The sequence below is a fragment of the Amphiura filiformis genome, unplaced genomic scaffold (genome assembly GCF_039555335.1).
Source record: "Amphiura filiformis unplaced genomic scaffold, Afil_fr2py scaffold_47, whole genome shotgun sequence".
Classification (NCBI taxonomy): domain Eukaryota; kingdom Metazoa; phylum Echinodermata; class Ophiuroidea; order Amphilepidida; family Amphiuridae; genus Amphiura; species Amphiura filiformis.
This window is the reverse complement of record NW_027305511.1, coordinates 844,598-857,535: the sequence shown is the minus strand read 5'-3', so window position 1 is coordinate 857,535 and position 12,938 is coordinate 844,598. Positions and strand designations below refer to the sequence as shown.

General features: G+C 36.6%; 1 protein-coding gene across 1 annotated transcript in view; it reads right to left on the bottom strand.

Annotated features, from left to right (window-relative positions):
* The window catches only part of LOC140144275 (uncharacterized), a 73,852-nt gene that overhangs the window by 6,104 nt on the left and 54,810 nt on the right, over window positions 1–12,938 (bottom strand). The window contains exons 7-12 of the mRNA XM_072166094.1: window positions 8,565–8,703; window positions 7,799–7,882; window positions 5,641–5,783; window positions 4,986–5,146; window positions 4,211–4,332; window positions 1,176–1,321 (exon numbers count right to left, since the gene is read on the bottom strand). Coding sequence (XP_072022195.1) covers window positions 1,176–1,321; window positions 4,211–4,332; window positions 4,986–5,146; window positions 5,641–5,783; window positions 7,799–7,882; window positions 8,565–8,703 — 795 coding nt within the window. The remainder of the gene's footprint in view (window positions 1–1,175; window positions 1,322–4,210; window positions 4,333–4,985; window positions 5,147–5,640; window positions 5,784–7,798; window positions 7,883–8,564; window positions 8,704–12,938) is intronic.

The following is a 12,938-nucleotide window of genomic DNA, read 5'->3' as shown; positions in this document are numbered from 1 at the left end:
TTACATTGCCTTATCTGTTTGGAAAAATTATCATGGACAGATATCGTAGTAGAGTTTAGTGTGCCACTTAAAATAACGCTAGAAGGAAGCCATGCCAGTCTAGTAGAAAATGATAAATATCTTCCGTTATTTTTGGTTTCACGTGTATCTGCTATCACAGTGACCACTACTCACCAGTATCAAAATAACGTTGCTTTTCCAATTCGCTCCTAATCAATGATAACTAACCTATTGTTAGTAACGACCAAACAGAATAAAACCCGTATTGTTGAGGGGGACAGGAAAGTAAGCAGTGGCTAACTCTCTCTATTGAATTCCTGAACGATTAGACCACATGTTAAATGAGATGATTTAAAGTGACCGCTCGCGCTCTTGTACTTTCTAGAATTAGAAAAAGTTAGAGGACATCTCCCATTCACCCATGCATGGTGAATTGACTACGTAATAATCACACACTCAAGGGTATATTAGGCACGTGTCCACTCCTTTCGAAACCCGTTTGCTAAACAAATGTATTTAGGCCAAAATATCGCAATTAATATTGTTTTGAATATGTTATCTTCATATTACATGCAATAATTAAAAAACTTAAAAAACCGACACAGGTACCTGATGTACATGTATATAATTTCAACTAAGCATTTCACTGTTCCGTTATTTTTGGTTTCTATAAAAACAAGTTGTAAGGCTTGCATGGTAATCTTTAATCTGGGGATTGGAAACCAAGGTTGCGGTTCGAAATCTAAAACTGACAAAAACTCGGATATTATTTCCACAGAACAAAAAAGTCCTTCAAGCAGATGAGGGGATGCGCACATGCCTAGTGAGGAAGAAACGTACCAGACTATTGTCAACAGTCTTAGTCGGAGGTCCCTTGGCCCATAATCTCAAAACAGATTAAACAGATCGGAACAAAATGGCTATGCGTTGCTTTCTGCCATGAAGATATAGAGGCGATGACAATGTGTGACGCTAAGACATGTATGCTAGTGACTTATTGCCGTTTGAAGCAATGATAGACGGAAGTCACAAAAGAAGCAGACATCAAACATCCTATTTGAGGAAACGAAAAGGTGACCAGAAATTATTGTTGCAGATCCGAGATTCAATGGGTTTCAACACTCCAAAATGAAAGAATCTGTTAATTTCTCAAATTTTTATTAATCTCATCGTACCTGAGTTTCCGCACTATCAATAGTTACGAGATGCCCACCGTTAGCGACACAGTCATCTTCAGCATCCTGCCACTCTGGATCCGGGTCAATTGTCCCTTCCCAATAGCATTTGCCTCCATAGAGATAATAACCATTCGCACAAAGAGCTGTAAAAGCATTATCAATTTGTGTTTGTGATATATCAGTAGTGACAAATACGATATAACTATAAACCGTCCCTTTCAACAATGCTAACAATGGTGACGTTTTCGATTTTGTTCCGTTGCAAAGCCATTTTAGCCATGGCCGCTATCAGCGCTCGGCGAAAACTCGATAAGGGCGGTTTATAGCAATCTTGTATTCTTCAGTGTACAGACATCACGTCGTCCATTAAAGTAGAGAGTCTTAAAAATCGATTTGAATGTTTCATATCTATAGGATTTAACATTAAGGGTATCGACACATGATTTACAAGTTACTCATTTTAGAATGCGATCATACATTATGAAATGAAAATTTGTTTCCGCGGCTTCAATGAGACTCGAACCAGCTCCTTACTCGTTGTTTATGGATCCATGTATTTACCGCTAGGCCACAGAGGCAGATGGACGGAAAAGTATATTAAAAAATATAAATCTTACAATAATTAGCCTTTTATTAACATAAAAATAACAATTTCGGCCAATCTGCAGACAAATTTAAGCTGAAAAAATGACTAAGTTCAGCTAATTAATATGCAAAATTGATGCCAATAGAAAACCGTACATGATATCAGGGTGCGTTTTTTTTGCACACATGTATACAAAGTTCTTTCACTTGATAACAAAAAATGCACAAAAAGTAATTAATTATGCAAATTAGCTAATTACAGCTAATTATGTATTCATATATTATTATGTAAATAGGCATGAGTAATTTTGGATGTTTTCAATATTAATGAAAGTCTTTTCATTCATCATAGATTTGCCAAGTATGAACCTTTTATGATGTTGAATAAAGAAACTGCAGTTAAAGGGGCATTTCGTGATCCACAGCCTCATCCCCCACTTTTCCCAAAAAAGTTGAGATTTTACACCACTGGATACCTCTGGCTACATAATGTTTATGTACCAAATATTTCTTGCAGATTAATTCGTTTAGCAAAAATATCGTTAAATTTGAATTTCGTTCTGGTGCACCAGAACGAAATTACAACACATTGTCTATGGAGCAGTGTAATACACATAATCATGCATAACTCGCAAACGCAAAATCGGAATCAACTGAAATTTTGGAAATAAGCTTTTTTCGTGGATATCTACTGAAAAATGTCATAAAAAGAGGATGCTAGGATCACGAAATACTCCTTTAATTACTTTAATATAATACAAAAAAATGCAAAGTTTGACATTTTGACGGTGTCTGGAATAGAATTTTCATTTTTTCTGTAAACATGGTATGTGTTACCATTGCTAAAAGCCAAATCCGAAAAGTAAATATAAAAATTCATTTACAATGAGACTTTAAATTAACATTTTGTTATCTGGATTAACATGGGAGGGCAAATGGTAAAAGGAACCGCCATTCCACTATATCGTGTATACAAAAATGGTATGGCTATTGTGGTTTATAATATTACTCCCTCTAAATTCACTTTGATAATATTATGTTTCAACTCGTTTTCCTCAAGTGTGCCATTTGTTGTCGACGGAAATAATTTACATGCTAAGAAAGATTAGTATTTCAGCTAAATTGTGGTAGTTTTATTTTTATTTCAAAAGGTCTATGAGGGATCTTCAACAATCCATAAAAACAGGTAGTAGCTCTTAAACGACGCAAAATTTATTTTAAAAAGACCCGATGGTAGTCAAAGAAAGGTTTCACACACCATATATTAAATATTCAAACAATTGGGATAAATTACACATAATGAGGAAATTAATTTTTCGACATGGATGTGTGCCAAAATCGAACAACTTTGATGCGCGCGCTTTTCGATTTACTGTTATGCTTGCATGCACAGTATGGCAGAATAATTGAGCAGCCACTGTGACATCCCTATTAATAGTGAAAACAGCCTTGTCCTGAAAAGATCGATAGGGGCCTACATTCAAAAGGTCTATGAGGGATCTTCAGGCTACATTCAATATTGATATAAAACGTTTGTTTTATGAAAAATTGCAAAAATTATTTATGACATTGATTGAAATTGTGTTTGTCCATCATTACATTACAAATTTGACTCCAAAGGCATTTTGATTTCTTCAACTATTTTTTATAAAGATAAAGTGAATCCCGTAGCTCTCTACAATAATGCAGAAATGGTCTGGTAACCTTAAACGTATACAGAACATAACTCAGCTTCAGACAATTGGTTAAGACGCGGTGTAAAGGAAGCAATTAATAGAGGACCAGCAGTGACCTAAATAACGACGGAGGACGCCACCACCTTCCAAGAAAGTACAACACAACTTTTCACGTGATTCTAATCCTACCGGGCTAGATCACGTGTCCCCTCTCTTTCAATAACATCATTTGCACCGAAGGTCGATGTCCGATGTCTTTTTTCAATTTTGATAATATTCCTCATCCCAATGTTATATTACCAACTAGTTAGTTAAACGCTAATTGTAGAGGAAAATTACCCCTTGCTTACCTTTAAACCCGGTAGTATCAAGCCGAGCGTAAATGTTAACGTGCCGGGTTAATGAAATGACGCTGAAACATTTGCTAAGAAGGGCTCCCTCATTTTGTTCTACCATTTTATAATGTATATTAATGAACAAACCAGTATGCGCGTCTGACGTCAGGACAAAGGCCTGTTGCTGACCTGTGCAGTACGGCATTTTTGGTCTGGTTGACAGGACGTCATACGCAAAGTAGTCTTTTTATTTTGGTCTTCAATTACATCTCTTGTTTTTGTGTCAAAATTTTACATTTGTAATAATATATATACAAACGAACAAACAAACACAAAAACAAATCCGGTTTGTATTATTTTTGGAAGAATGTTACTTTTGTCCAATAATTTGGTTTTAGGCAAACTTAACCAATTTTGGGTCAGCTTAATAACTTACATATTTGGCATATATGTCCAGCAAGAGTAGCACAACTAATGTCACTCCAGCCTTGGGTAGCTAAGTCTCTTCTTTCGCCTACACATTGCTGGCGTCCACCAGGTTGACCGCGACGCCAATTTCTGAAAAAGGAGGAATATATTATATATAAAAATCCAGCCTCATGATAGCCACAATCCAAGAATAACATAAAATGTGACAACTCATTTGGCAAAAATTAGACCAAATCAGGCATCTTTATTTTAATCCATACCTAAATATTAATCTGTTCTTCTTGCTTCACAAGAAATATTAGAACCAGCGTTCTGTAAAATGATTCCGTCATGGCACAAAAATAATAATAATAATGCGTGCACACGTGGCAAATCAGAGAGAAAAGGGTAAAAGAAGAAAAATCTACAGGCGATAAATACAGGGCTGGGTCAAAATAATAATTTTATTCTATAAATAAAAATCGGTGCAGTAGATGAAACAGGTGTAGTAGATGAAACAAAACAGACAAGCAAGATGGCGGCCTATATGGTCACGCCCAAAATTTCCCCCTATTTATACAAATCGTCTTCAAACTCAGGCGTTCATACGTTCGTATGCAAGAGCATAATGCCTATCGCTATAACAAAACCCGAGAAGCAAGTGCATTCTGAGGCATAGACCATGAAAGAACCACGCTAATTAATATTCCAAACATTAAATTCGGCTCATACTTCCGAAACGTTTTTTTTTCCATAATCAAGAATCTCAATTCAAGTAAGTAGGATGTAGTAAGTAAGCTTACTCAAAGTGGTCTCCTCCGTCATCCCCGTGCCATTCAAAGCCTTCAGCAACCCAATGGAATTCATCATTGTTTTCTATGTCATTCAATCCCAGCCACCATATCCTTTGGTCCATAGGATCAATGCCTGGTTCTATAGTATCAAGTATCGCATCTAGAAAAGTCTGTTAGACATAAAATTGTACTAATACTTTCAAGCAATGTTTCTTTGTTTGTGTTTTTGATAAAACAAGTTTAAAGTACTTCCCTGCCGCAATTGGTATCAACCTTAAATAGTTTAACTAGATAGAATGCTTGTTCTGTCAATATTTCGCTACCGGTTTCGGAAGTTGCACCTCCCACTTTCCCGTGACTTACCCATTTGCCATCTAAATTACGTACTACATTGAAAAACTGAATAATATAAATAAAATTAATTAAGAAAGCTACCTGGAAGGTGCTCTAACACTCGGAGGGGGGGGGGTAAGCGTGGTGTAATGGTTAGAGTACTTGTCTTATGGGCATATTTGTGTGTGTGCGTGGGGGAGTAGGATGGTTTGATGTGAACATGTTTTAACCCTCTTTTTCATGTTAATGTTTCCCTTTTCTCCGGATGGCTTACTGTCAGTCAACTTATATTTTTTGGTCTTATTGTAAATAAAAAAGTAACCATCTTTACCCATAATCCCTGCGTTCGTACGGTAACTAAGTTGCCTCCTCTGTCCTGGCAATCAGTTTGTGCAGCGTCCCAGGATAATTGTTTATTCAAAACTATGTAACATCCACGGCCATACTGGCTCCACTTTCGAGGACACACAACATCTGAAATTGTAAATCAAATGTGTAAGATGTTGCAAATCATGCCTTTTGCATATTCCTTGTCATATGGGAGCAGCGCGGCACACTGGTTAAGGTCTTTGCCTTTAGTGCGAGAGGTCCCGGATTCAATTCCCCGCAGGATAAAAAAAATCTCAGCTCTCCCCGTGGTTCATCTGGTATAATGGCGGGCATGACCCATAATAAAAGACCTCGCTACAGTCGGTTCCGATCAGGGTAATAAGCCCGATTGTTGGGTACACTTTACTGTCCTGTAAAAATTGCCCCGACCAGCTATCTAAGGCGACCCCCTTTGTTCACCAGGTCACTTGTGCCAGGCCGAAGCTCCGTCAGCGTTATCTCCTAGATTTTAGCTGTTGATGCCTATGCTCGATATAAAAAAAATTCAAAAAACAATTAAGCCCAGTCCCCTTTAAAAGTTTTTGCAATATGTTTGATATACGTGTTCTGTAGAAGTTAATGATATCAGTGCTTATAAAGTGACGAGTCATTTCTGTGCTTGCATACACGGAGAGGCTGTTTTAGAAAAACACAACTCCATAATATAAATAAGATTGAGTTTTTAACATAATAAAGTCCAGGGCCTTACATAGCAAAATCGCCTCCAGTAGGACTTTATGCTAATTTTTGTTTTTGAACTGAAATCCAATCTACATGGACCAATGAATCAAATGAACCATGCTGCCAATTTTTCTGACGGGGTTAAGGGAGTAAAATCTAAGATGGCGGCCTACTTTAGTAAGAAAAAATAAAAATGGTCCGATCAAGTTGTGCAATATCTCAAATTCTTCATAATACTAAGGAACAAAATAGTAAATGGTTCTCTAGGATGTTTGTTTTTTGAGTTAGAGTGTGAAATATGCAAAAGGTCAACGACCTTCTGTACCTTTTCAATTCTTTGATTGAAGCGACAATGGTCTCAAGATATTTAGATTGACGCAAAGAATAAAAATGTATAGTCTTGTATCGATAAGAATGCTAATTTTAATGCTAGATGGTATAATATGGTCAAGGTGACCATACATTGGATCATATGATGGTTTATACTGATTGACCTTTGACCTGCAGTTTTATAGGCATATATACATTTAAGATATGCAAAACTAAAACTTTTTTGCTTCTTGTGTCATGCTGAATAATTTGAGACAATTTTCGCTTCAATTAGAGAATATTGAAAGCTTAACCACTGTTCAAAAGGTCGTTGACCTTTTGAATACTTTACCATGTATCTCATTAACCAATCATCCAAGAGAGGTGCGACCATTGACGTTTTTGTTCCTTATGATAAGAGGACAAATTTAAGGTATTGTACAACATAATCGTACCATGCTTTAAAAAAAATATAACTAAGCCGCCATCTTGGATTTGGCCCCCTTAACCCCCATCATAAAAATTGGCAGCATAGTTCATTTGATTCAGTGGTCCGTGTAGATTAGATTTCAGTTCAAACAACAAAATAAACATGAACTTCTCACCAAATGAAGTAATTAGGCTCCAGACTACAAGGAGGAATATCGTTATTGAACTAGTAAAAATCTAATTCAAGTGGTTTCACTTTCCCTATAGTTTCGTCTAGACTCGCATTAGTCAGCACTTAGCGACCTTATTAAAATCATTCCAATAATATTACATACCGTAGAATTCCATCTACAAGCATATTTGGCTCTAAATAATTGTAATTTTTGACGAAAGAGATGAGAGACTTATGTGTACAGCCGCCTGTATACCAGTGATATAATTGCACAGACTAATGTTTTTGGGGAGAGTGTCTGCTTTTCGTCTCTTTCGTCAAAAAAATCTGGTAGATGGAATATTACGGTACATTTACACGAGGATAAATGACGCGCACATAATTGAAATAAAATTTTGCATACAATGTATTGTTATGGATTCCAAACTTGTGACATAAACATGATTCTCTTAATGACATTTTTGTCGACATTCTCTACAATAAAATTACCATTTACTGATTACCCGAGCCGTCATTTTGTGTTACATACCTGTACTCTCCTGTCCAACAAGTATTGACACATCTTTTATATCATAGCAGTCTTTCAAGTCGATTTTTATCCATGCGAAATCACCTGTAAGAAAATGGTAAAATGTGACTGAACAGTTTAGATTGATAATAAAGTAATAAATTAGTACGGAAAAGTACGATTACACGTGTATTTAATAAGTAAGTGCAAGTTTTCACTTCACCCCTAAGGGGCTGTGCAATAATTATGTGTCGGGGGGGGGGGTAAAATTTCCAAACGGCTCGCCAAAAAATCTTTGCCCTCCCCTTTGCACGAGCCAAATTTTTGGTTTTGGGATCCCAATTTGCAAACCTTAAATGGTCCAGATACATATTGCGAGAATAAATACTTAGTTGTATAAATACAAAGAAAGAAAGAAAGAAAGAAAGAAAGAAAGAAAGAAAGAAAGAAAGAAAGAAAGAAAGAAAGAAAGAAATAGAGAAAAAAGAAATAAAGAAAGAAAGAAATAGAGAAATAAAGAAAGAACGATCGATAGAAAAAAATGAAAAATAGAAAGAAAGAAAGAAAAACAAACGAAAGAAAGAAAGAAAGAAAGAAGAAAGGAAAAAACAAATGGAGAAAGAAAATAGAAAAGGAAGAAAAGGGGAAAGCGCAAAAAATATCAACGTAATTGATTGATATCAAAGCAGCTATATGATCATAATTTGATGCAATAAGGTTAAAAATTCGAGCTTTTGCAATGTAGAGAACAACTCTTTTATACGTTTCTTGTAGTATCTTTAAATACCTTTGCATCCAAGAAGCTCAAAGCGCATACTAATATGTACTTCCCAGGCCGTGGGTCGTATTCTAATGAGAGTTGCAGAAACGGGAGTCGTAAATGTATTAGTCACTTCCGTATCTTGATCTGTATTTCCAGTAAATTCCTGGTATTGGGAGAAAACAAAAAATACCATATTTAATGTCATAGGTAAATATGTCCCTTAGTTAACTATGCAATAATGCATGCCTTCCCAGAAAGACACAATGTCTTTCAATGGCCTCTAGTCGTAATAACCTTTATTTTCATTATATTTTGTTTATAATAATAGTTATTGACTCGCGTTAGACGCGTTTATTATAGGATAAAGGTGTTTTAATATAATGAAAAAGGACACCGTGTGTCCAGAAGAAACACGCTTTCCATAGAATCTGAGTTATTTTATATGACACGACTTTTGAAGTGAGAGTCGATGCAATTTACCTCTGGCTTTCCTATAAAAACATTACCCATAATGCTTCTTGATTACATTAACTGTCCCTTAAAGGGGGATCCAGTTGACCAGGCAAACTTTCAAGGACAACCCAATTAAGTAGGCTTAAAATATAATCAAGTCAATGTTCACCTCTATACCACCAAACTTTGTACAGCTCCCAACTTAATGTGTTTTCCAGATATTTATAGCGGCCTTTAACCCGTGATGGCATCACATGATATGCCGAGAGTGAGTACATAATTATATTATCTGGCCCATTCCATGTCAACTCCAGGGATGTGCACCGCAGCACCTCTTCAATTTTTTTTTTTTTCTGTGTGGTGGTAGATATTGATGAGAAAGTAAAATCCTGAAAAATTGAGCTTCATACTCCATTTCGTTTAGGTTTGCCTTCTCCATAGAGTTGTACATTAAATCATTATACATGCAAAATCAAAAATGTGTACAACTCTATGGAGTAGGCAAACCTAACTGATGTGTTGAAGCCATCAAGACCCCAAGCCAATATCTCTCAGAAATGTTGTCCAAGAACATATTGTGATGTGCCCTGAGTAATTTAATTTAATTTAATTATTTAACTTTGTTTACAAGCTGAAAGTATGTCATGAGATGGGAAAATCCCTTGTACGTGCAAGATAATGATGTGGAAAGTCGTTTTGGAATTCCCCCAAATTATTGTAAACAAAGTCAGATCTATGTTTGGAACTTGGAAAGCCCCAGTTCATTGTTGCACCATCAGGAAAACCCCAGGAAGTGATGTAATGTGAATGTGTATAATTAATCTTGGGAAATCCCAAGATTGCAGCAATGTTGTGAAAATGTGATTGAAGTAATGGTTTATTAATAGATGATGGGTTTTTTGCATGAGTACTGATATAAAAGCTTGAGGCTTTTGTTGGGACTGTACAGAATGCCATGGGAGATTGAGATATTCCACATGTGTGTGATGGTCTTCGTGCTTCAAAAAAGAAGTACATTTTAACCAGTTTATATAGCCAATAATTGAGCTAATTTTAATACAGCAACGAAGAAGACAGCGAGCACACAAAAAGTGCTCTTCCTCATCAAAGGATTAAAAGTTCTTCTGTCAAATTGCTGGAGTTTGCTGGGTTTGTGAAGGCCACGCATCTGTCAAAGAACAGCGGAGCTGTGTTAACGAAACCTGTTCCCTGGAAAAAGAGTGATTGGTGAAAGAAACACCATTTTTGGAGAAAGCAGCGCAAAGAGATATATTGCGGAGAGAGCAGCGCAAGAAGATAAGCAATAGAAGAAAGCAGCATCATTTTCGTGTGAGGATTTCATACGCAAGGATATTTATAAAAGCAAGAATACACTGGACTTCGCAGGACAAGTGAATAAGGATATAATACATCAGTCGTCCAGAACATTGCAAGAACTCTAGGATCACCAACAACAAGACAGCTGGTTAAGTACTGATATAGTAAAACTGTCATTGTGTGATTTTATTGTATATGCGATATTGTTATTATATGTACCAATCATACTCCGTTTTCAATTAAAGACTTAGATTTTGTTAGCTTAAACAAACAGTGTATTTGTGTTGTGCATTCGTGTGAAGTTCGGGAAAAAGGTGATTTTGGCCTTGAGTCAAGTACGACTCGTAACAAAAATTGGGGGCTCGTCCGGGAAAATACACTGTAAAAAAGTTAACATTAATTTACTGAGTCTTAAAAGTGAAAGTACAGTATGGAGTTCAAAGCAGAAGAGTTTCTTGAAACTATAGATTGGGAGAAGTTTGATAAGTTGAAGAAACCTGATTTATTAGCATTTGCAAAATACTATGAATTGGATGTAAAGCAAGCCAACAGAAAACAAATAATCAAAAATGCCTTGATTGAAGTTTTGGTTGATGAAGAGTATTTTGAGGAATCCATTTTGGAGAAGAGAAAAGAGGTCAAAACTGAAATCGGGGATGCAGTTAAGTTGAAAGAACTAGAAGTTCAGGTGGAAATGGAAAAATGAAAATGCAATTGCAGTTGGACATGCAAAAGCTAGATATGCAAAATAAAGAATTAGAAATGGAAGAAAAAGCACGCCAAGAAAAGATGGCGCTTGAGCACCACAAATTAGAAACAGAAGAAAAGGAAAAGGTAGCAAAATTGGAACTTGAAAAACAAAAGTTGGAAATGGAAGAAAATTTGAAACAAAAAGAAATTGAAGAAAAGTACAAGTTTGAACAAGAGAAGTTGGCAAAGCTAGGTGACAAATACTCATCAAGTTTCTCCTCAAAGTCAGGGTTTGATGTTACAAAGTATGTAAAGCTTGTGCCTAAATTCAAAGAGAAAGAAGTTGACGAGTACTTTCAACATTTTGAAAAGGTAGCTACAAATTTGAAATGGCCTCCAGAGCATTGGACCCTACTTTTACAAAGTAGTTTTGTGGGGAAGGCCAGGAGACTTACTCAGCTCTACCAATAGAGAAGTGTAATAATTATGAAGAAGTCAAACAGGCAGTTCTTAAGGCCTATGAGCTGGTGCCTGAAGCATACAGACAAAAGTTCAGAGATTCAAGAAAGCAAGCAGATCAAACCCATGTAGAATTTGCTAGAGTAAAAGAACACATGTTTGACAGATGGCTTGGGTCAAAAGAAGTCAAGATGATTTCGGCCAACTTAAGCAATTAGTTCTTATAGAAGAGTTCAAGAAATGTGTCCACGTTGACATTAAAACCCATTTGGATGAAAGCGCTAGCAAAATTAAGACGCTAAACGAAGCGGCGACAATGGCGGACGACTATGGCTTAACTCACAAATTGAATGGGAGTAAATTTAGTCATAACAGAAGTTATTCAAACAGGTTCAGCCATAATCAACCTAGAGCAAATCAGGGTGGTACACAAGAAGTGAAACCTCAGTCTAATTCACAGCATAGTGCTGGTGGTAGAGGGACCACAGGGAGTTCAGGTAACAGAGCAAAATTTGGAACTGAATTTAAAGCCAAAGTAACTTGTACTCATTGTAAGAGACCAGGGCATACGATGACCCAGTGTTATTTCTTAAAAGGCAGACAAGACGCACAAAAACAGCAGCAAACTGCTAGTAATACTGTAGGATGTGCAGTGTCACTTGTGTCAAAGAAACGAGTCAGTCAAATCAAGAAACAAGAATTCCCACAAAAGGGAAGTGAGACAGACAAGGTGTGTGAAGAATTTGAACCATTTGTGTTAGAGGGAGTGGTATCACTTGGTGATAATGGTAGTCCAAAGCCCATTAAGATTGTGCGAGATACGTGTTGTGCACGGTCTATGATTCTGGAAGGAACTTTGCCCTTTAATGAGGATAGTTCAGCAGGTAATGCTTTGATCCAGGGTATTGGGATGGAAATAATTAGTGTACCTCTCCACACAATTAACTTGAAATCTGACTTAGTTTCTGGTCCTGTAACCATAGGAGTTAGACATGAATTGCCAGTCAAAGGAGTGTCCATGTTGCTAGGAAATGACTTGGCAGGGGGGAAGGTTTTTCCTGACCCAATAGTCACAGATAAGCCCTGTATACAGGATGATAATAGTGAGGAAGAGGAGATATTTCCTGCATGTGCAGTGACACGGGCAATGAGTAAGAGAGCCTCATTAGAAACAATTGAGGACAACCAAATTGATGACATAGGCTACAATTTGGAAGACACTTTTGTGTCAAAGTTGAATGAGAAGGAAGATAAACTTCCTTCTCCAGGGGATAAAAAGACCCCTCAAAATGACACAGCCTCTGAGCATGAACAAATTGGGGAAACCATGAAAGACCCATTAAGTCATGACAAGCTGATTCTGGAGCAACAAAATGACCCAGAACTCAAAGAGATCAATCAAAGGGCATTGACCCTAGAAGAAGCAGAACAAAATTCTGTCTGTTTTTACAAACAAGATGATGTGCTAATGAGAAAATG